Genomic DNA, 16,871 nt, shown 5'->3' with positions numbered 1-16,871 from the left:
CTCTCAAACTATCAATAAGAACGCCACTGATTCTGTTCACCCTTCCACATATCTTGTCCTTAGGAGCAGAAACAATACCTTCCTGGAAAGGTGCTCCTCCCAGTCTGACATCAAACAGCCCAGGAACAGCTTTTTACCTTACATCTCAAGAGCTGTGGATGAATATTTCAGAGTTAAGAAGCTACAGCACTGTGCCCAGCATGTACCTCCAGCATCCCCTAAGAAAAGGCTCAACCTCTCTCTGCGGTTCTGGAAGCAAAATCACAGCCACAAAGTGAATGCACACGCAGAGGGAACGAGTTTCTCGATTAATCTCCCGAGAGAGAGAGGGAGACTTGGAGCCGTTAAAAAAGAAAAGAGGACGGGGGAAGGGACGAACAGGAGGAAAGGCGGGAGAAGAAAGCAGCACACCCACAAAAACGGGCCTCAGCCGCCCCAACCACAGCAGCCCCCTCCTGCCGCCCCGAAGCGAGGCCCGGCGCTGTGCCCGGTGCGGAGCGCGCCTGGCCCCAGGCGGCGAACCGCTGCGGCGCGGCGCGGCCCGGCCCAGCGGCGCGGGGAAGCCCGCCCGGCCTGCCCGCCCGCCGCGGGCCCAGCACCGCATCCCTCCGCTCGGCTGTGGCGGGCAGCGGGATGCCGTTTCCCGAGGTCACCCCATTCCTCGTCCGCCGCGGACTCCTTGCTGCTGGTGTCGCCGCCGCCGCCAGGCCGGGCGGAAGCCGCCCCCGCCCCGGGGCCATGCGGCGCAGGCCGCCCGCCCGCTCGCTCGCTCTTCCCGGCACCGGTCCGCGCTGCAGACATGCGGAGCTCCGCGGAAAGCGGAAGAGCCGCCGCCTACCTGGCGGGCAGCGCGGCAGGCCGGTGCGCCGGCCTCCCCGGGGACTCCCGGACTTGGTGAGGCCCCTGCTTCTCCCGGCGCCGCGACGCCTCGCCTCACCCGCTTCCACACAGGGCCAAGATGGCGGGCGGCCAAGCCGGCGCCAACAACGTCTGACCTCACCGCGCCACCCGCGCGCGCAGCCGCTCACGTGGTCACGCTGTGCCGCAGTCGGGCGGGCGCGCGGCTTCCGGTGCGCCCCCTGGCGGCGTGGGATCGCGGGCGGGAACGCTGCCCCACCCTTCGTCCCCATGCCCGGCTTTGGCACCGCGGTTGGGGGTCCGGCCGCGCCTTGCCCTCGCTGCTGCCGCGCCAGAGCTCCTGGGCTGCAGACACGCTCTCCCTGCCGCACAGCGGCTGTCCACTCCGGCACCCGCCGACACGTGGGCAGGCTCTGCCTTGCTCCCGCAGGCTCCAGGTTTCCCTACGAGCCTGGGGCTGCTCGGGCCATGGCGGGAGCACTCGTCCCTCTGGGTTTTGTCACGCTATATATGATTTCTCAGGACAGGACCCTCTTAGAATCACAGACTTGTTTGGGTTGGAAGGGACCTTAAAAGGCCATCTAGTCCAGCCCCCTGCAAGTGATCAGGGACATCTTTAACTAGATCAGGTTGCTCAGAGCCCCATCCAACCTGACCTGACTGGGCTATCTACCACCTCTCCTGGCAGCCTAGGACAGTGCTTCACCACCTCCACTGTAAAGTGCGTCCTTATATTTAGTCTAAACTTTCCCTCTTTTAGTTTAAAACTATCACCCCTTGTCCTGTCACAACAGGCCCTGCTGAAAATTCTGTCCCTATGTTTTTTTAATAGGCCCCTTTAGGTACTGAAAGGCCACATTAAAGTCCCCCTAGAGTCCTTTCATCTCCAGGCTGAACAACCCCAAATCTCTCAGCCTTTCTGCATAGCAGAGGTGCTTCAGCCCTCTGGTTGGTTTTCTGGTCTCCTCAACGCATTCAAATAGGTCCATGCCTTTCACACGCTGAGGACCCCAGAGCTGGACACAACACTGTGGGTGGAGTCTCACTAGAGCACACATTGCCAATTCACGCTCAGCTTTTTGTCTACCTCTACCTCAAAGTCATTCTCCACAGTGCTGCTCTTGATCCCTTCATTCCCCAGCCTGTATTGATACCGGTGACTGCCCCAGCCCAGTTAGTTGCAGAACCTTGCACTTGGCCTTGTTGAATGTTAGGAGGTTCACAGGGGCCCACTTCTGAAGCTCGAAACCCCCACTAATCCATTAATAAAACTAGTAAAGAAGACCAAATCCATGAGCTTTATTTGTGGCTCCCCACTTCATGTCCCCAAAGTTGCCAGACAAATACAAAGACAGTGTTTCAGAAAATCTCAGAATGTTGTGGGTCTTGCTGAAATGTTATGGAGGAAGCTCTGGGTGAGCAGAAGAGAAGGAAAGCTGGCTCTATGCACACCAGCCTGTCCTAGAATGGCCCTTCCCAAAAGGGAAATCCAGCCTGGTGCTGGGGCAACACAAGCACAGATTGCAGCAGGTTTGGGGTAAATGCTCTGTGTGGCCCTTGCTAGGTGTGAAACATTGGCAGGAGGAGCTCAGACACCAGGCGGCACCAGGGTTTAGGGTCCCGTGGGTAATTGGGCCAGCTCCAGCCCTGCTGACAGCACCAGGCAGTGGCACAGCTTGGCACCATCCTCAGGACTGGGTTTCTTCTACAGCTGTGGTCTTGCCAAGGTGCTCCAGCGTGGCCGGGGGTATTTAGAAAGGAGGAAACCTGCTGTTAGAGCCACTGGCAGGGCCAAGAGACACAGCCAGCACCAGCTGGAGGAGCTGTTGGAGGAGTCATCCACCACCCGAGTTTTCAAGGGCTTCAGCGTCCTCTGCCACTGGGTCAGGATGGCGACTCTGGCCCCACTCCACTTCCCCCGTCCCACCAGTCGGTACTGGTAGGGCGTGCAGGGCCCAAAGAAGATGGCCAGGGCCAGCCGGGGGGTCTGTCAGCAGCAGCCGACGGCACACTGGGCTTTATGCCAGCACATGAAGCTATTTCATCCATGTAGCTGAGAAAACTTATCTTCAAGTTCTCTCTCTCAGATGGATGCCTTCAGTGGGACAGAAAAGAGACCAAATCAGTAGCATCATCACATCATGGTGCCCAGCTTCACAGAACACAGAAGCTCTGGCCATCAGTCATCAGCCAAGCCCTGGCCTCTGGGGCCCAGCTCCCTCAGCCCCAAGTAACCCTAAAGGCACCCAGAGAACCTCTGCAGGGTTGGTCCCCAACAGTTACCTGGGGCAGGGAATAGGCAGGAGATGGTTTTGCCTCCACAGCCTAGTTGTGGCCTGAAAAATGGTTCTGGCATAATACTGCTGTCACTGTAATGCCACAAACACCCCTGCTGCACCCCTCCCCGAGCTTCTCAGGTGTGGATTTTGAGAGGCAGAGGAGTAGGCTTTCACAGATAAGACTGCCAAGGGGAGTGGGGAAAACTGGGAGATATGGAAAGCTTCCCATGCTGGGAGGGGCCTCCAGGATATTTCTGCTTGAGGCCTCATCTCCCTTGCAGGAGGGAGGACATGTGCTGAGTCTGCTTCAGCAAAGCTGGGACAGCCTTGCGTCGGTCTCTGTGGCACCTCAGACTCCCCATATTTCTGCATAACAGCATTGTATCTGCAGTTGCCGGGGCTCCTGATGACAATCCCCATGGCTCTGTTTTGTCCCATATTTTCATCAGTGTCTTAGAAGCCAGCTCTGTCTTGGCAGACCTAGCCCATCCTAAATCCCCCACTTGACCCAAGGTCCCCTCCTTGCTCCAAGGCAGCATGTCCACCATCACACGTGTCACAGCCTTGAAGACACGTCTCCACCTCCTGTAATATCCCAGTGCCAACAAGGCAGGATGTTAGCTTCCACATACAGGAATTCCAGCCTTGTCTAATATCCTGACACATCAAAACCTGTCCCTAGCCTGCATTGCCCAGTGGAGTTTCTGAATGGGGCTTGGCCCTGACCCCAGTGCCTGGATTTGGGAGAGAGAAGCCACGGGGTGGCACCCTTAGTCTGGTGGAAACCAAACCTCCATTTTGGCATGCTGGAAATAAGAACATGGCTTGGAGGTCTGGTAGGGGAGATCTGCAGGTCCTAGCCCTGGCCATGACCTGGTGAAGAGCACTGTGCCTCGGTGTTCTAGTCTGTCATCCATTTGGGAGCCACAACAGCATTTCCCCACCTTGCTGCAGGTGGTGAGGGAATAAATACATCCAAGGCAGGATGGGATGCAGGAAGGACCTAGGCAGGCAACCACTACGTGATAATCCCTGGGATTATCCTGGCACATGGTGCCCATTGCACCCCCAGTGCAGAAGCATCATGCACCTTTTGACTGGTAGCTTCTTCTTCAAAACGTCAGCCATCATTGTGCTGGTGGGAGGCAACTTGTTCCAGCCTGAGAAGAACAGAGAAAGCAGACATCTCCAGCAGCACACTAAGATGAAAAGTTTGTCCCTTTCTCATGCTCACATCCCCTTTACTGAGAACATTCACGCTTGCCAGTTACGACGGCATGCGTGCAGCAGCAGGGATATGAGGATGTGGATAGGGGGCAGAAGGCTGGTGGTGCAGCTAATGGCCATAGCCACCATGGGTACCGTGGCAGGAGCCAAAATATGGCCCTAGGCTCTGTGGGTAGCAGATCAGTCTTCCCCAGACCTCCCAGTTCAGCAGATCCCATCTCTTCAGTCCGTCTCCCACCTGCAAAGGTCCCTGCCACCCAGCGCGCCTGCATCTCTGATCCCACCATCACCGATCCCGTCAGCTGGACTAAGCCGATGATGGCCAGCGTTGGCTGCTCCAGCTGGGGAGGGAAGACGCATTTGTAGAGGGAACGGCTGTCATTGAAGAGGCTGCGAACAGGACTCTTCCAGGAAGGGAAATGTGAAGATGTAGGCCTGTTGCAAAGAGCACCACGTCGATGTTGTCTTCGGCTGTGCCATCTTCAAACGCAGCAGAGCTTTCAGTGAACTCCTTCACGCTGGGCTTCAACACAACAGTGCCAGAGAGGAGGCAAAACGGCAGCATCTTCGTTGACAATTATGCGAAAGTTGGAGCTGCAGGTGGAAAAAAGGAAGCAATATCAGCATCTCCGAGGGACCCAAAATACCTTTTGTGGACAGTGTTCCCCTTCGATGGTTTGCTATTTCACAAGTATCCCTGGAATTAAACTTGAGCATTTCATACCATTAACCCCCTGATCAACAAGCAAAATAGTCAGAAAAAGCAACCTTTTGGTGGAAGCCAGGCCATAGTTTGCATGGTTAAACCAGGCATTGCACGTTCCAAAACGGAGCCTCTTCGTGAGGGCTGATGGGAGAAGCCAGTCAAGAAGGTGTTTGAAACGCGTAGTGTGGACCATGTCAAAGGGGAAGCCGTGGTCTGAGACCCGGCTGAACACCCACGTGCTGCTCCTGGCACTGAGGTACACCTGCGGGAGAAGACAGGTCTTGGCCTTCTGCCCCGGCAGCTCGTCGCCAGTTTTGCCCTGAATGGCAAATCCCATCTGTAGTTGGGAGCCAAGAGGATTATCCCAAGGGAAGGACAAAGCATCCAGCTGAGCAGAGCAGCTTGTGGTGTCTTCTGCAAACTTTCCACACCCAATGGTCACTCCTTGGGTGGCCCAAACTCTTCAGGAACCGCAGAGCTTCTTCAGTTGCCCGGCATTTGAAGCGCTATCTATTGAGAAACCCGGTGAGCAAAGCTTCCTGTGTATTCCCAAGCTGCCAGCTCTTGTGGTCCCTGGCTGGGCTCAGCACCACTGCAGACCTGTACCTTTGCAGCCACACGGCTCAGCTCCACAGCGAGGTCACTGCCGGTGTTGCCAATGCCAACCACGAGGACTCTCTTTCCCCGGAAAGCCTCCGCATCTCTGTATTGCTGGCTGTGCAGGTACTGGCCTTTGAAGCGACTGCTGATACCTAGGCAGAGATCAGGGAGCTTCTCCTACCGCCAGATATAGTTACTTGACCTAGCCTCATGCCTGGACCTTCTGTATCCCCCCCAACCCTCTACCTCCACATCTTGCAGCTGAGAAGCCTGTGGAGGTCTCAATTCTCTAGGCGATGCTACCCCGCAAGAGCCTGGCTGCATATTTTGAGGTGTTTTTCCCATTCCTGGGAATGCCCCCTGCTATTTCCATGGTGTGAGAGTCATGCCTGCCCAGCACACAGGCTTTGTGCAGCAGGAAGGCTTGTAGAGGAAAACGCATCCAAGGGGCCCATGGGTGCTTGGGTGAAACAACAGGGGGTAGCCCCAGCCCACCCCACTCCCGAGGCAAGGCTCACCTGGGAAAGAAGCCAATGGTAAGTAGGGCTCCTGGTAATGGCCAGTGCAAACCATGACAGCATCAAAGATGTGCAGCTCCTGGACACCATGAGTCTCAGTGACCACCTCCCACTGGCCTGAAGCAGCAAAATCTGGGCGCTTCCTCACACTCAGAGCTGTTGTCTTGAACCGAAGTCCAACAAAACAGCAATCAGGGACTGTGATGTGTTTTGGAGAGGATTTGCCTGCAACGGGCTGGGGCTGCTGGGAGCAGGCTGGGTACCCAGGTAGCTGCAATGTCACCTCTTAAGCTGTTAAATCCCACCCTGCACCATTATCCTGGTGATGGCATTGTGAGGAGGATGTATCAGGCAGCCCATGTTTGAGCAGCCTAATTAAAAACATGGAGCCAAAAAGGCTGCATTCAGGATGCAAAGGTAGGTGGCCCCTTGCAGGTCTGCACTTGGCATCGGCCCATCCCACCTAGATGGTGCCCCGGTGCCTGCAGCCGCTGCCAGCTCTTCTGGGGTCTCTGCTCACCTCGAAGCGTATGTGCCGCAGGAGGTCAAAGTGCCGGGCATACATCCCGAAGTACTCCAGAACAAGGCTGTGGTGTAGGTAATTGGGAAAATCCTCTGGGAAGGGGAAGTCACTGAAGCAGGACATCTCCTTGGAGGTGTTGGTGATGACCGAGCGGTACACACTGACCCTCCTGCTGTCCATGGAGTCCTGTGTGAAGCCAGTGGTGCCACGTGCAAGCGTGCAGAGGACCTTCTCCCCACATTTTGAGCATGTTTCCCCCTTATGTTTGGGTACAAGGAATAACCCAGGACTAACACTTGGTCAATGTGGCTTCGGCTCCCTTTGTCTCCTTTTCCACCTTGGAGTCAGAGGGGGCCCGGTGCCTGGGACAGGGACACTCCCTGAGGGCACGGCCACCCTTTCCTCTTTGCTGCAAGCAAAGGACATCTGAGGGATGGAAGAAACCCAGGGACAATCCCCCCCTTCAGTGCCCACTGACCATGTAGTGCCAGACACCCCCAATGTCCTCACTCCTCTCGAAGCAGGTGGGCTCCAGCCCCTCATCCAGGCAGCACTTGATGGAGGCCAAACCGCCGACCCCGGCACCGATAACAGCCACACGCCGCACCATGCTGTCCTGTGGCAAGCAGTGGGGCAGCTTATGAGGAACTGAAAATAAAACAGCCCAGTTATTAGCAGAAATACCAGGCTCTTCTTCCCATTCCCAGCAAAACACCCCTGGGCCTTCTCTGGCTGCAGGTGTCCACAGGGGAAAAACTGCTCTTCGGAGAAAGCCATTGCCATTGTCATGGACCCATACCTCTCATGACCCTTCCCACTTTGCTCAGCCCACACTGAGGGCTCAGCAATTCTCCTCTTGCCAATGGGGGTAAAGGAGACACCTTTAAACCTCACCGTGGTACTGCTTCTACTTACTCCCTTTCCTGGCCCAAACCAGGGCATGCAAAGAAGGGAATGGGGCTCACAGCTGCCACCTTCTGCCTGCATAAAGTGATCGTCCTGAAATCTTGTCAAGAAACAATTTCAGTCAAGCTGGCCCTTTTTCATGCTTTCTTCGTAAGTTTCTCATTAAAGGGATTATTTTGAAAACTAAAAGGTGCTTTGTTTTTATTTTTTAAATAAAATAAAACAAAGGTGCTGCCTGACTGAGCAGGGGCAAGGAACAGGGATTCAGAAGTTAGCACAGGGGCAGCGCAGCTGGGATTACACAATAGGTAAGAAACCCAGGAAAGTCAGGGTATAAATGGGAGGAACTCAGAGCTCCGGGTGTGTAAACTGAGCTGGGCTGAGCTCGAGTAGAAAGCACAGAAACTAGATAAACAATAGAACACACATGAACTTTGATTAGATAACAAACATTCCTACTGCAGACTCTCAAGAAAGAATCATCTTAAGCATTTCCCTACACGTTTTGTGTCCAAAAGTAAATTAACATAAGCGGGAACTGGGGGAAAGTGCAGAAAGCCGGGGACACATGGGGGAGGTGAAAAAACCCAAGACCTTTCTGCGTCCAAAAGCCCAGCTTGAGCCACTCCCTGAATTGCAGGAACAGGGCAGAACATACCAACGTTCACACACCCCCTGCTCCGTTCCCAGAGCTTCCCTTGGCGTTGGAAAAGGGAAGCAGCGTCCCTAGGGTGCTAAAGTTACCCCTCTTTGCCAGCACTGCCTACAGACAGCTTTGCTCCAGAGGGTCCCCACGACACCCCCTCTCGCCCCCTGCTAGCAGGGAGGTGAAGCTGTAGGCGAACACCAACCCCGCGGATGGCTGGCTGCCCAGTTTTAAAACCTGCAAAACCCAGCCAGAGAGAAGTGAGGAGCAAACCTTGCGCGGCAAGTGTCGTGCCTTCGCTGCTCAGGCTTCAGCCAAACTTTGCTTTGGAGTTTCTCTGGCTGCAGATTCAAGGGAAAAGCTGAAGTTCAGGCAGCTCACCACGACTTTTGCACTGCTGACCTTTACACCCACGCTCTCCTGCTGTGCTTAAATGTGCTGGCAGAAAGCCAACCACCTCCCCGTGGCAGTAAATCCGGATTGTGAACCCAAGGCCGCTTGGCAAGACCCCGTGTGCTGGGTTTGCCGCTGCACCAGCGGCAGGGGACTGTCCCTATCTGTCCCACCATGTGCTGCCGGCACCGAACGGGGGCTCCTCAGCATCCCTGTGAAACCAGCAAAGCACTCCCTGTGTCTGCATGCCAGCGTATAGTGGGGATGGGAGGCACGGTGCGTAGTCCAGCCCAGTTCTTCATGGCCACAAAGCCCAGGCTTGTGGGTCACCCGCAGCACCCGCTGGCATGGCCCCAATCCCGGGCATGACATTTCCCAACTTTCCCTGTGCATACAGGGAGGTGAAAAGGCAGCAGCCTGCAACATGATATTGCCACAGCCCATGAAATTTTATTGATTGAAAAGTCTCCCCACGTGCCAAATGAGCCCCCAGCATTGTCTGGTGGTGGGAAGAGCAGGGAGGCAGAGCTATCAGTGCTCAGCCCTGCAAGGTACCACTGTGGTGGTGGGAGTCACAGCCAAAAAAGGTGGCTCCTCCTGAGAAAAGGTGGCTCATGGATAATAACACTCTCTACAACTACATGAAAGAAAATTGTAGAGAGGTGGGCGTTGGTCTGGTGAACCAAGTAACAAGTGAAAGAACAAGAAGAAACGGCCTCCTGTTGCAGCGAGGTAAGTTTAGATTAGGTATCAGGAAGAATTTCTGCAGTGAAAGGATTATCGGGCATTGGAAGGGCTTGCCCAGGGAGGCGGTGGAGTCACTGTTCTTATTTGTCTTGCAGATGTAGGGCTTAGGGATATGGTTTAGTCAAGAGCTTGTCAGTGTTAGGCTAATGATTGGACTCAATGACTGTTAGAAGTCTTCTCCGGTGTGGGCAATTCTGTGATTCTGTGAAACCACCACAGCCAGAACCCTTTCAGCACAGCAGGGGCCCTTTCACTGTGAAGATGCACCAACTCAACTCAGACTGGGATTTTTGAGTCATAGGATTTGAGGCTGGAAGAAGGGACAGCCTGACCTATGTAGCCGCCTAGATAAAGTCCCCAGTTCCCAGGCGATTATCTTTGTTCCTTTCAATTTGTAACAGTCAAAGCCATTTTTGCTACTCTTGTCCTCACTGCCTCCTGGTCAACATGGGCTGGACACAGCCATGCCACACAGCCATGCCACACAGCTGTGCTCGGCTCACAGCAGGAGGCAGGAGCACAACAGAGGGGCAATACATGCTGGGGGAAGACTGCCATCCCCAGCTGTGCTTGGATGTGAGCTGAAGCTGTACTGCTGGTTAATGTTTAAAATTTGTTGTGATCTGCTAAAATCACTTTGCCCCTGTCCCATGGCACTCTGTGGGGCTGTGCGACCTAAGACAATATTTCCAGGGACAAAAACCTAAACAGGCTCTAAAAGTCTACTGGAAACCTAAAAACAGGGCAGCCAGGAGCAGAAGCAACCCCACCACAAGAAGAACAGAAGGGCACAAACTGGAGGAGCTGGTAGGAACTCGTGTTCTCGTGGGCTTCAGGATTCGGTCCCACTGGGTAAAGATGGCCTGGCGTGCCCCCTCCCAGCTTCCAGGACCCTCCAACCGGTACTGATAGGGGGTGCAAGGGCCAAAGAAAATAGTGAGTGCCACCCGAGGGTCTCTGCAGAGCAGCCCCAGAATGCTGGGCTTGGCACCGATGAGCGAGGCGAGCTCGTCCATGTAGATCACCCACTCGGTTTTGAGCACTTCGTCAAACGACAGACCAAACCTGAACCAATCAGAGAAGAAAAAGAGGTGGGAGTGGGACCGGTGTCAGTGGGGCTGAGAGGAACGGGAGGTCAGATTCTGATTCTCTGCATCAGTATTACTGCATCTGAGCTCAGCTGGGTTCCTCATAGGAAAGGGCTGGGTGCACATGCACTGGGAGCCAGGGTTTGTCCAGACCTGGGTGCTGCCCATTACACAGCGTGCGGGAAGTGATGCTGGCTCTGGTACACACCCTGCTCATGTGCATCAGTTGATCCTTCACTCACACGTTGTATCTGGACCATTCTCTTCACTTTAGTACACCTTCTCTAAAAGGTTTTGCCAAACCAGTTATGGTTGGGGGTTTTGTTTGTTTCATTTTTTTATTGGTTTCATTCGGGGGTTTTGGTTTTTTGGTCGGTTGGTTGTGGGTTTTTTTCTGAACTATTTTCCCTTTGCTCTCTGCAGCAGGAAACAGGCAGAACCCTTTATTTTCCCTGAGACTCGTTTCCAGTGAGGATTGCAAAAGCACCTGGTGAACTGGAGAATTTCTGCCATGTCCCACCTAATGTGGGCAGAAAAAACGCAGGTGCATTTAGCCTCGTGTTGCTCTCTGCAGTTCTGTATTTCACTCTTCTGCACCTGTTCTATTCTAGTGATCTAGAGGAACCACGGATTAATACCCCACCCTGGTTTTATCTCATTCTTTTCCTAATGTTTCTTAGCCTTTGATCTGACCCTTTGTCTGCCTGTGAGCTACACCAGTCTGCATAGAAACCTATTCACAGTGAATCAGCCAGCCATGCTGAGAGGAGAGATGATTGTGTGTACACCTTGGGCTGGCTTTTACTTCCCTTGCTGAATTATTTTGCATTTATTACCATTAATTTATCCACCGTTTTATCGTGGTCCTTGGACACTCTGACATACTTCCCCAACTCCCAAGCAAGCTTTAATCTTGACTACCTTGAATTATTTTCTTCCCGTTGTCAACAGGCAGAATATCGGTGTCAGATCAAAGGTCGCTTTGGCTCAATGCAAGCAAATACAGGGGTGGCTGGATTTGGGCATCCCTCCCTTTGCCTCCACTATATGTTCAGGGAGCAGCCACAGAGTGTGAGCTGTGCTGCTCTCCCCTCAATTGCAGGGGCTTTTCAATCCCCCAAAACCCTTCAGGGCTCTGGGGGACTGGCTTACCTTCGCACTTGGTTTTTCTTCTTCTCATTTACTTCCTTCTCCATGACAGACTGAGGAGGCAACTGACACAAGCCTAGAAGAGAGAAGAGAATGTCCTGCAGAGTTTAATTCCTGGGGGAACTTGTGAACTCGTTCAGTGATGCAAACTCATTTAGTGATGCAAAGCATGGGAAGCCCTTCTCTGGGAGGGCAGGAAACTCTCATTGCTCAGATTTAGCTCGGCAGGGGCAATTCTGCCAAAGGCCAGCCCTCCACTGTGGTACAAATTCACCTGCACTTCCTCCTGCTCTTAAAGATTTGTGCTGTCAGGGCACTGCCAGTTGATTTGGGGCAAGATGGGCCCTGCGAGCTCCAGAGAGGATCTTCCCAAAAAGAAACCCCAGAGCTGTCCCTTAAAGAGCAGTGGATCCTGCCAGGATGGATCCACCACTGTGTCTTGAAGACAACTCTTATCTGTGCATCCAGGTTTATGTTTTCATCTCCGTTGTCTGGCTTCTAAAATATTTTAGGGAGAATATGCTATCTTGAGCAATCTAATTCAGACCATAGTTTGCAAGCTCAGGTGCGGGACTGCACATCAGCTGCATCACAATAAGGAATGGAGCACTCCTTCTTGGCTCACAGCGGGCATCAGCTTAATGGGCAAAAAAGTGATTTAAAGTAGATGTCATCAGCTTACATGCAGCTTGGACCAAGCAGGCACTTACGTTGCTATAGCTCAGCTGAAGCAGACTAACTTGCAAAGTCCAAGCCCTAGAAATATTTCCTTGACCCCTTTAAAGTGAGCTTCTCAGCTCTGGGGTTTCCAGGGACAGAACTCCCCCTTGCTGTGCAGAGGGGATGAGCCACGTGCAGCCTGAGCTGCACTGTGGTAGGCAGGAGCTCCGCCGTTACCTCGGAAGGTGCGGCTCGCCCAGCGTGCCTGCATCTCTGTCACGGGCATCATGGCTCCCAGCGTCTTGACCAGCCCAATGACGGCCAGGGAGGGCCTCTGCAGGTGCGTGGGGAACACGTATTTGTAGAGGGACGCATGCTTGTTTTCCACCTTGACCACTGCTTCTTCTAGGAACGGGAAAGAGACGTCATAGCCCGTGCAGAAGACGACAACATCGACGGGCTCCTCCTTGGGGCAGTTGTGGAAAACAACAGTATTGTGCTTGAACTCCTTCACACCCGGCTTGATGGTGATCCTCCCTGTCAGAATGTAGCTTGGCAGGTCGTCGTTCAGCACAGGCTCACGCACCGGGCAGCTGTGGAGAGCCGAGGGGCTTTGAGCAATGGAGATCACAAAACCAAGCCCTGCCGGTGTCCCTTCTCCTCCCCCTGGGCCCTCCAGCCCCATGACCTCCCACTGTCATTCGCTCTGAGCTCTTCCCCCATCTCTCCAAAACCTGGCATATTTCACCCTCACACCAATGTCACCCTGTGGTGGGTTAACGCCCATCCTGAAAAAAAAGCCAGAACCGGGTGGAGGGCTTGCGGGTGCTTTGCCTTCCCTGCAGGGGGTTTTCCCCCTGGGAAGCTGAGTCTGTTCCGCTCCCCCCTCCCTGCCCAGCTAGGGTATAAAAAAGCGCAACTTTGCAGTCATTAGGCCTCCTTTTTGGCTCCTGCCTCTCCTGGACAAGAGCTACTGCAGCTGCTTTCCTGCTCTTCTGCCACATGGTTGGGCCTGATCCTTCTCCCTGCTGCCTCCATGCCTCTTCAGAGAGAGAGACTGGTTTTGTATTCTTGTTTTTGGGTTTTTTTTTCCCCTCCCATCCATCCTTGTTCCTTGCCCTTGTGAACCTTACCTGTTATTGTTATATATATATTGTTTAAAGAAAACTCTTTACCTCTCTACTTTCAGGCGGACTCCAAAATTATTGCTTGGTGGATTTGCTCCTTCCCTTTTCTTTTTTTTCCTCTCTGTTGGGAGGGAGGAGGGGGGAGCAGGGGAGAGATTCTCAGCCTTGCCCCCATCTGAGCTCTTAACTCCCAGTTAAGGCTCAAACCACTACTCACCCTGTCCCATAGCCTGAGTGATTCATGGGCATCTCTTGCCACCTTCTTCCATTCACTCAACTACTCTTTAAACCATTGCTTTTCAGAACTGATCCATGCTTTAAGTTTCTCTTTCCCTTTTCCCAGGGAGCCTCATCAGGAACACTCCTCTGGTCCCTCCTGGGCTTCTCCAGCTTGCTCCATATCACACTACCTAAGGGGGCTACAGCTTATCTTCTCCTAATTGGCTATAAACTCCTTGCTGCAGTCAGTCTGGGCACTGATCGATGGAGATCTCCTCCCTGCCCACGGCACAAACCCTGTGACACTGCATGGTATGGAAGCCACCATGAAGTACCTCTTCTCTGGTTGAAGGCCGTAGTTTTCATGATTTAACCTCTGGTTCACCTTGTAGTTAATTAACTCATGTGCAAGGGGTCCAGGGAGGCTGTTTCTGATCAAGCTCATAAGGCGAGTGTTGAAAACCATGTCCCATGGGTAGCCATGGTCATGCACACGGCTGAGTAGCCAAGCACCTCGGCTGGTGCTGATAGTCACCTGGGAGAGAGCAGAGAATCAGCAGTTCAGGTGAGGAATGTGCTGCTTTGCCTTTATGAAGTAACCCCAGATGGGCACAGTGCAGACATCCAGACATCTACACAATTAAAAACCGGCAATAGTCAGCTGGCAGTGAAGATGAAACAGGAGAGAACAAAACAACCAGCTTGCTTTCAGGGTAGGATTTTGACCAAGAAATACAAGTTCAGAAAGGGCATTTGGACACTAAGCAAGGTAACCCCAACTTGCTCTCCCTGCAGTGATGGCAGATTAAGTTCCTGTCCCCAGCAGTACCCTCCCTGCAGCCCTGGGTGGCTGGTGGCAGTACCTTCGCAGCCACACGGCTGGCCTCCACTGCAATGTCCACTCCTGAGTTGCCCATGCCCACCACGAGGACATGCTTCCCCCGAAACAGGTCAGGATGCTTGTACTGCCGGCTGTGGAAGTACTGCCCTTGAAACTTCTCAATGCCTTGGAGGAAAAGAAACAAAAGCTTTTTCACTTGAGCATTTGTGGGGTTTGTTGGGAGAACTATCCAGATGGCAAGAGAAAGGAAGTACGGTCTGTGGCCACCAGGGGCTTAGGGAGGTCCAGCCCTACATCCCACGCACACAGACCTAGTGCTTCCTCTCCAAAATGGGGTCTCATGTGTGCCTGCAAGGCAGTGAGCAGGGACACGTGTGCTGAGGGGGGACTTGGAAAACAAACGTGTACAAGAGCTGTGCTGGTACCGTCTTGGGACGAAGCCTCTACAAGATGCAGATGAAAGTTCAGAAAAGCTTGCAGCCCTTCTGTCCTGCTAGCAGCTATAGAAGCACTTAATAATACTGAGGACCAGGGAGATTCATTGCAGCAGTGGTGAATACAGCCCTGCCAAAGATGGCGGAGCTTCACTGAGAGGGCCTTGTCCTATCTCACATATTGTGTGAACAGCCTCTTTGAGGCTAAGCCACCTTGCCTTGCAAAGGTTACTCTGAGGTGACCGGAGCCTGTGAAAACGATGCTGCAGAAGCACGAGGACTGCTGTTTGTGCCACAAGGTTTGAAAAGCAGAAGCAAGAAAAGGAAGAGTTTTCCCCTAGGAGCTGCTAATTTTCCTTCTCTCCTATCCTTGAAAGCAGGTAACTTCATGCAGCCATGTACTGTACCAGGAAAAGAGTGCAGAGGAAGGGACGGCTCAGAGTGGTTGCCAGTGCAAACCATAACAGCATCGAAGACATGCAGCGTCTGCTTCCCATCCAGCTCCGTGACCACATCCCACTGGCCCGTGCTGGCAAAGTCAGGGCGTTTCCGGATGCTGGTGACAGTGGTCTGAAACGTGGAAGTGAAGCAGAGTCATCACAGTTGCCTGGCATGCATGAGGATCTGGGCAGTGCTGGGACACTCATCACTCACCCCAAACTTGATGTGCTTCTGGAGGCTGAAGTGCTCAGCATAACGCCGGAGGTATTCCAGGAACCGGGCATTGGGCAGGAACACTGGGAAGTCCTCAGGGTAAGGGAAGTCAGAGTATGATGACATCTCCTTCGAGGTGTTGCTGATGACTGATGCATAGAGGCTTGGCCGGCCAGTCTCAATGTGCTCCTAGCATGGCACCACAGGGTGCATCAGCTCTCTGCCCTGGGGCAGGGACTGTTCCCCTTTTCCCCTTTCTCTGATCTCGGGGAGTGCAGACAGGGGAGGTCAGCATCCAGCTCTCATGCCCCTTCCCCACCCACTGGAGCCCAGCTCAATCTGCTCCCCAACTCTCAAAGCTGCAGCTCCAGTGGGAAGGGGGACAGGCACTGTTGGCTCACCGTGAAGCGCCAGACCCCACCGATGTCCTGGCTCTTCTCGAAACAGGTGGGCTCCAGCCCCTCATCCAAGCAGCACTTGGTGGCCGTCAGCCCACTGACACCTGCACCCACCACGGCCACTTTCATCCTGGCTATCTTCGCTGGGATCTCACACTGCAAACAGCACCTAACCTGGGAGAAAACAGACAGACGGTCACCACTCTTTTAGGGAGCAGCTGTCTGCATAGGGGATTTCTCTGTATACTACCTCCAAAACATCATTCCCTTTACCAGCATTCTGGGCTCTTCATGTACAAGTTAGGTTAAATGTCTTTAAGTCTTAATTTTCTCTATTTTTAAAGTGTTTGGTTTGGGTTTGTTTTTAAATAAATCCATCCAGCTCACCAACTTTCTTCCAAAACCCTGTAGATGCCCTGGAGACTTGCTTTGAAGGAATGTAGCTAAGCCACAACTTGCTGCCAATTTTTCTTTCCAAGCTATGTTTAAACTATCCATCCTTATCAGTCTGGTAAATATTTGTAGTTTACCTTTGGAGATCTGCCCCTGCCTTTCTCAGAAAAGAAAACAAATCATGCACCAGGTCTATTCTGTCTGTGCATCACTGACCGAGTCGTGTTCCCTGTCCCCAGGGAAGATGCTGTTGACTTTGACATGGCTATCAAAGCCAACGGAGGGACTGTGGGTAGATAGCACACCTTGGCTTTAGGGCTGCTTTTGTATCCAAGGCTACCCCACTGGAGAGGTCTGGGTTGGACAAGCAGTCTCTTTCAGGGCTGCAAATGCCTCCACCCAGGTGTTTGAAAGGCAGCAGCCCTAGGGTTGATGTCTAGCCCTACAAACTTCCAGGGACGCAGTAGAGATGATGAACCTGAACTCTTCCTGATAGTGCTGGGCA

At 53.4% G+C, this 16,871-nt stretch overlaps 2 protein-coding genes across 2 annotated transcripts; both read right to left on the bottom strand.

The window, feature by feature from the left end:
• Positions 1–2,472: 2,472 nt before the first annotated feature.
• Positions 2,473–7,407, bottom strand: LOC104298229 (flavin containing dimethylaniline monoxygenase 4). The gene is given in 13 exon segments (XM_009898276.2): positions 2,473–2,842; positions 2,844–2,864; positions 2,866–2,953; positions 4,228–4,297; positions 4,603–4,762; positions 4,764–4,796; positions 4,798–4,926; positions 4,928–4,958; positions 5,133–5,332; positions 5,677–5,822; positions 6,189–6,351; positions 6,709–6,897; positions 7,190–7,407. Coding segments are annotated over 13 exon segments (1,641 nt in total). The 5' UTR covers positions 7,322–7,407; the 3' UTR covers positions 2,473–2,563.
• Positions 7,408–9,878: 2,471 nt separating this feature from the next.
• Positions 9,879–16,117, bottom strand: FMO1 (flavin containing dimethylaniline monoxygenase 1). Its single transcript, XM_009898277.2, has 8 exons — positions 15,977–16,117; positions 15,576–15,764; positions 15,329–15,491; positions 14,510–14,652; positions 13,982–14,181; positions 12,538–12,893; positions 11,644–11,716; positions 9,879–10,468 (listed from the first exon to the last, which is right to left on the bottom strand). The coding sequence occupies exons 1-8, from the start codon at positions 16,100–16,102 to the stop codon at positions 10,126–10,128; spliced, it is 1,593 nt and encodes a 530-aa protein (XP_009896579.1). The 5' UTR covers positions 16,103–16,117; the 3' UTR covers positions 9,879–10,125.
• Positions 16,118–16,871: the final 754 nt, after the last annotated feature.

Source organism: Dryobates pubescens, chromosome 11 (genome assembly GCF_014839835.1).
Source record: "Dryobates pubescens isolate bDryPub1 chromosome 11, bDryPub1.pri, whole genome shotgun sequence".
NCBI lineage: Eukaryota > Metazoa > Chordata > Aves > Piciformes > Picidae > Dryobates > Dryobates pubescens.
This window is presented reverse-complemented; position numbering and strand designations above follow the sequence as displayed.